At 38.5% G+C, this 6414-nt stretch overlaps 1 protein-coding gene across 1 annotated transcript; it reads right to left on the reverse strand.

Moving 5' to 3' along the window:
- Positions 1-203: 203 nt before the first annotated feature.
- On the reverse strand, positions 204-3927 carry LOC137939045 (alpha-L-fucosidase 1). Its single transcript, XM_068784215.1, has 3 exons — positions 3238-3927; positions 2786-3025; positions 204-1055 (listed from the first exon to the last, which is right to left on the reverse strand). Exons 1-3 carry the CDS (start codon positions 3783-3785, stop codon positions 281-283), a joined length of 1563 nt encoding a protein of 520 aa, XP_068640316.1. The 5' UTR covers positions 3786-3927; the 3' UTR covers positions 204-280.
- Positions 3928-6414: the final 2487 nt, after the last annotated feature.

Here is a 6414-nt window from a genome sequence, read left to right on the forward strand (position 1 = left end):
TATAATAATTTAAAAATAAAAAATAAAAACTAATAATCATTTTACAATTTATAACTAATATTTATAAATAACTTATTAACGATTATTTTTATTAATAATTTTGGGTGGATGATGAGGGATTTAATTTTAGCTGAGCTAGATATGCATAATAACATGAACATAATTAGACCAAACATGAATATAATTTGAACATAATGTGAAACTAAGATAAGTATATAATATAAATAAGGTAGAAGTACAAACTGAGCATTACATGAAGAGTGTCTGAATATGGCACTCACTATGTTGTTTTGCTCAAATTAAAAGAATTTATATACACTCTCATCTGAATAGTTTGATTGCTATTGAGATTTGGTGGACTGATCCCTGCATCCAACATACCTTCCATTGCAGAAAATGCATCCCAATAAATACCCAGATATGATATTAAAGGATCAGATCTTGACTTATCAATAACCAACCTCACCCTCCGTGTTTCCACTTTGATAAATCTAAGCAATCTTTTATACCCAACCGTAGACCCATTTGTAACTGTAAGCCACTGCCCCTCTTCACTCAAGACATCGAAATGGAACTCAGAGATCCTTTGTCCCATTTGAATGGGTTCCTGAACCATAAGCACGTTAAATATCTCTGATTTGCTGAACTCTAAATGTATCTCCCAATCAAATTTGCCCTCTTCTGGTGCCCAATAGGTATAAATACCTTCTTTCACAACATTCACTGGGCTGAATCTAGAATTCATGTTCCCTCCTCGAGTGCTTGTAGCTGTAACAAATGCAGCCTCTGCCAAATTCTTCGAGAATATACTTTCCCGCATCTTGCTGAACTCTTGTAGTGCTTGAATGTCTTCATCTGATATAAGGCCTGAGGAATTCGGGGGCACATTTAGCAGTAAGAGACAGTTTCTTCCCACCGATTTGTAATAGATATCGAGCAGTGTCATTGCAGATTTTGGGTGCTGAGAACTGTGCCAAAACCAACCGGGTCTTATAGACACATCACATTCAGCAGGTACCCAGTCGATTCCGTTTGGATCTCCATTTCGACTGTATCTGTTACTTATCAATAGATGCTGGTGTTAGTTTCAGCTTTCTAGAAGAGAAAATGTGCTGACTACCTGCATCTATACATTGATGTTGGAGATCATGACAAAGATAATTAAGTGAACACACCAGAGGATGAGATTATTATGGAAACCAAACAACAAAATAGAACTAATCCAACTTCTACGGGCAAATACTTACATATTTTAAAGGGTGTATGTGAACCCGTCATTATATTACAAGATAAGAGACATTTAAGCTGCCCTAGTTCGGCACTGCTAAGCATCTTTTTCTTCTTCTAAATGTACAAATAATAGTGTTACATAAAATACTTCCAATAGAGAAAACAGTAAAAAAAATAAAGAAACTATATAGAGGAAAAGAGGAAAGAGAAAACCACTTCTATATGCATTCATAATGTGCAAACGTCCATGGGCATAATCTCTTTCTTTATTAACCGAGGCATGACAAAATACAAGTGAGACGGAGGCGCCGCATCTATTACAGTGTTTTCCTTGCAGAATTGCTCCTATTGGAAGGAACTATCTCTTTTACTAATTAGCAGAGAAATAACAAGAGACAGTAAGATACTCAGGCTTGAGCCTCACTCCAAGAGAATAGATTCACTTCTTAGTTTATGTAGCGAGAGAGGCACCTTCTGCCTTTCAATGGCTTTCTGACATTGGATATTGGTAAATAATAGTTCATAAGTAAACGTCTAAGAAAAAGTGATTCATGCATGAGGTACCCATTGGGTAAACATGTCTTAACAAACTAGGCAAATCTGGTCCTTCCAAAAGTGGGAAGTTCTGTCACAGGCTAATAACTAACATATGGTTAATTGCCCTATCATGAGGTTGCCAAATTATCAACAAACAAACAGAAATCTCACATACAGGCATCTACGTCTCAACAGTTCATCTGAATGACACTACACAGTGAACTTCATGATTAGGTGGAAAAATGTTAACTCTAATATATGTTCCTCTCATTCCAGTTCAACGACAAAGTTCTGTCTTAGTTAAGCAACTAACATGTCTTACGATCAAGAACATGAAAGCTACCAACAACCAACCAAAAAACTCACAAAAAAAAAGGCATCTATATCTTAGAGGTCCAGAAAAACGAGTACATAACAGTGAGCTCCACAATGACACGGACGAATGTAGTAAAACTCTTAACATAAGTTCCTCCTACTCCCTGTAATGAAAGGAATGAGTTTGCAGGCAATAAGACATTTTATCATAGGTGGGTACTTTTGAAGTGACAATTCAACAGAAATGAGTCGTGTTAAATAATGAATCTTCACTAAACAGAAACGGCAAATGAAAGAAGGAAAAGCAAAGAGCTGCAAAGCTATAAACTACAAAGAGAAGAACAATGAAAAATTTTAGCCCATATTATTTCTTAGTTATCAGTCATCAATTGAATGTAATAACTGTACAACATTAGACAATTGAAACGAAGGATGAAATGCTTTATTTACACATGGTATTAAGCATCAAAAGCAGCTCAACCCATGAAACCCTTTATTCAATGAACAGAAACAAAAGAATGTTGATTATATGAATTTAACTGAAATGATGCATCATAAATGCTAATTTGATTCACATAAATGATTCATCTAATGATACCAATGTACAAAGGAAAAAACAAGACATCGATAATCCAGTTTAATAACAAAAACTGATATAACATATATAACAAAGAGATGACAAATGCGTGAAAGAGAAACTCACTGAAAATCGTTGTCGCCTCCAATTGTAACGGCACTGCAGTTGAAAAGAGACCAGCAAGTGGAACCTGCGGCACCTGCCTCATCCCCAACCCACCGGCTATCCGGCCCAGCATCTGAGAAAATGGTAGCAGTTGGTTGGAGCTGACGAATGAGACCAAACCACGATTTGAAGAAGTATTTCATATCTTTTTCCCCTTTTCCCTTTGCACCATCCAACCACACTTCTTTAATCTCATCATAACTGCTCCCAGTTCACAAAAAAATCAGAAACCAAAATCGAAATTCAAACTTCAACTGCATGCAAACACAGTTACAACAATTAAATTTGGCCAAGAAATAAGTTGAGTCAAGCCCCCTCACTCCTACATTCAGTTCAAAAAGATAAAAAAATAATTCCACTAATATAACTATACAAATCAAAGCATAGCAATCTTCAACAAACAGTAAACCAACCCGGTGAGCAATTCAGTCATCTGGCCCAAATAGAACTCATTGTACTTTATGGTATCGCCGTAACAGGCTTCGTGCCGATCCCAAGGAGACAGATAAAATCCCAAATCAATTTCAGCTGCCCTGGCAGAATTCGCCAGCTCGGCAACAACATCACCGCTCCCATTCTTCCACGGTGAGGCAGCGACGGAGTAATTGGTATACTGTGTGGGCCATAGGCAAAACCCATCATGGTGTTTAGCAGTCAGGATGACTCGGGAGAAGCCGGCGTCCACAGCAACTTGGATCCATTGCGTAGTGTTGAGACGGGATGGGAAGAAGACTCTGGGATCCGCATGCCCTGTACCCCACTCGGAGTCGGTAAAGGTGTTGGTGCCGAAGTGGAGGAAGAAGGCCATCTCTCTGGATTGCCATTGGAGTTGGTGGGCGGAGGGGAGGGGTGGAATCGGAAGGGGAGGAGGGATGGAAGGGGAAAGAGAAGCAGAAGCAGTTTCTGAGCAGGAGAGAAGGACAGAGAGGAGAAAAACAAAAGGCACGTTGCAAGATGCCATTTAGCTGAAGCGTTAAGTCCTGATCCTGATTCTCTCTTTCTTACAAAACAGGCGGAGAGGCTGCACCCATTTTCATTTGTCAACGGGAGGCAACGGTAGAGCGCAAGGAGCTCCTCAACTAGAGCAGAGGGTGTTGACAGGCTGTGTCAACTTGCCGTAAAAGCCAAACAGCTGCCGAGGCTTTCTTTCTAGCATGGGTTAGAAAAATGGAAAGAAAAAAATATGCTTAGAATAAGTAACAGCAAAAACTTGTCCGGAACGAGATTAAATTTAGTGTTCTGCTTGGCCTACGGGCAAACCAGTTCAAGGGAAAAATGTGCTGGTACTTAGGTGGATGGACTGGAGATGGAACACTACGGAGCAAACATCATTGCATCCTTTTCAAATATTTTCTTTTAACTAGTAACTTTTTTATTAACAGAGCAAGCACTACAAGGGACAAGCCAAAATGCAGAGATATTATACAGCCTATCAGCACACTTCTCTTTCCTAAGTACAATGGACACTGTTATAGCGTATCCTTTTTAAAGTTGGATCTTAACGGGATATACAGGAAATAACTTCATTTCATAGGGGCAAAATAGTTATCAAATATTAATTAAGATTAATCTTAAGGTTATAATAATCTCTTTCGTGAAATTTTTGTGCTTAATTTGGACAATTAAGAAAAATCCTTTTTTGTTTTTGTATATTTATGTATCTTCTTACAAAAACTGGAGTACAAGCTTTAGCCAACCCGTCTTTTTTTCTGCTTTTGAGAAATTCATACTGTCATTGTTAAACAGTCTTTCTTCTCTATTGGAGAGCTAAGAACTTCATAATGAACATACATGATGTTAGGAATTAGACACCCTAATTCCAAACTAATGAGAGCAATAATAATAAATACTAAAAAAGAGAAAAACAAACACAGAAAAGGTTGCCTTAAAGTGTGACTAAGTCTTGTCTTTTGCCGTTGTAGTAATCCACTATAAAGATGAAATAGTTTACAAGAGAAATCACACAGTTACCGGTATTTCTCTCTAACCTTTCGGGCTGCAACTGGAGATGCTCCTCGGATAAAGATCATACAACCCTAATAGCAGTGCCCTCCAATTTAAAGAGAAAGCAAGGGCAACCGCATTACAAGAGTAAAATTCAAAAATTGCCCTTAATGAAACAATAGTCAATATATTGTGGATCAGACGAGGGCTCAACCACCGCAACCCCCGGGAGGGGGGCTTCCCGCCCCCATTCCAACCCCCACGGCGACCTTATCAGAAAGGTTAATCTGCAACCAACTCAGTGTAAGGCGTTAATTAGGTTCAACAACTTAACACATGAATAGTAGATACACCAGAATTTCCAACCTAATGTCAGCTCTAATAGATGGTTATCATTCTAGTGTTACACTATTGCAGATAAGCTTCAAGAAGAATTCTTCGTATGGTACTACGCTTGACTTAGATATTCATGTCACATAAAATTTGATTACTACAACACATGAAATTCTTCATTGTAGATTATACTTCTTCTAATGGTAGAAACACCCATACATCAGAAGGAGGTGCAACCACTGCAACACTCACTTCCCTTACACGTAAATAAAATTAGAAGAAGGCATACACCAATTCAATAAAGTAATGAGAGTGATCAGGTTTAATTCAGTCTATAGAAATCGTTCATACTTCTCTTTCTATTCTCCCATTCAAGCTAGAAAGTATCAATATGATCCCAACTTGAAACAAAAAAATTGTAATAATTATCTCCTCCGTTAAGGTGTCATGAGGACAAGTACTAAACTGGACGCATACTCTAAAAAATAAGAAACATGGGCAATAAAAAAAGTCAAAATTAACCTCATAGGATTTCAAACAAAATAGTGATGATAATCACTAAAAAGGAATAATGTTTGTCACTCAAAGGATGGCTATAAAAAACACCTTACGGCTATGCATAAAAAAAGTCTAAATGGACTTAAAACACCCCTATATAGAGAGGGATGATACAATACGAAAATTCATTTGGTGAGAAACATGGGAAAAGCTATCTCAGTCGTTCGATCATGATCAACGTCTATCTCAGCCATCCGATCATGATCGAACAGCTGAGATAGTCGTTTCGCATGTTTCGCACTAAATGACTTTTCATATTGGATCACATATAGAGGGCAATGATCGGGTATGAAAGGTGTTAAGGTGTGAAACTTACGAAGATGGGGCATAGACTGTTCGATCAAGCGAAAGTGTTGATCAATGGTCCTCTTTTAATTTTACACAAAAAGAGAATTTTGATCCCTCGCCCTTCCTCCCGTGCACTTCCTCGCGCTTCCTCATTCACTATTCAGCCCTTCCTCCATCGCCAACCCCTTCCTCCATCTCTTCCTCCACCGTCAAGCCCTTCCTCTCAGGTGAGTACTCGTCCCAATCCAACATTTAATCCTTCCACCATCTCTTCCTCTACTGCTTTCTCTGTCTGTTACCTATCATCGAGCCCTTCCTCTCAGGTGAGTCACCATCCCAGTCCTCCCGGATGAGTCCACCAATATCCCAACCCTTTCTTTGTCGTGAATGATTCATTGGCTCCCAATCCCACCCTCAAATGCATTTATCCAGATATTTTCTCTTTTGGTGGATGTTGGTTAAGACTG

Source organism: Aristolochia californica, unplaced genomic scaffold (assembly GCF_029961685.1).
Source record: "Aristolochia californica isolate CCGP_79_NKW_82.1479 unplaced genomic scaffold, dmAriCali1.0.hap1 SCAF_8, whole genome shotgun sequence".
Lineage (NCBI taxonomy): Eukaryota > Viridiplantae > Streptophyta > Magnoliopsida > Piperales > Aristolochiaceae > Aristolochia > Aristolochia californica.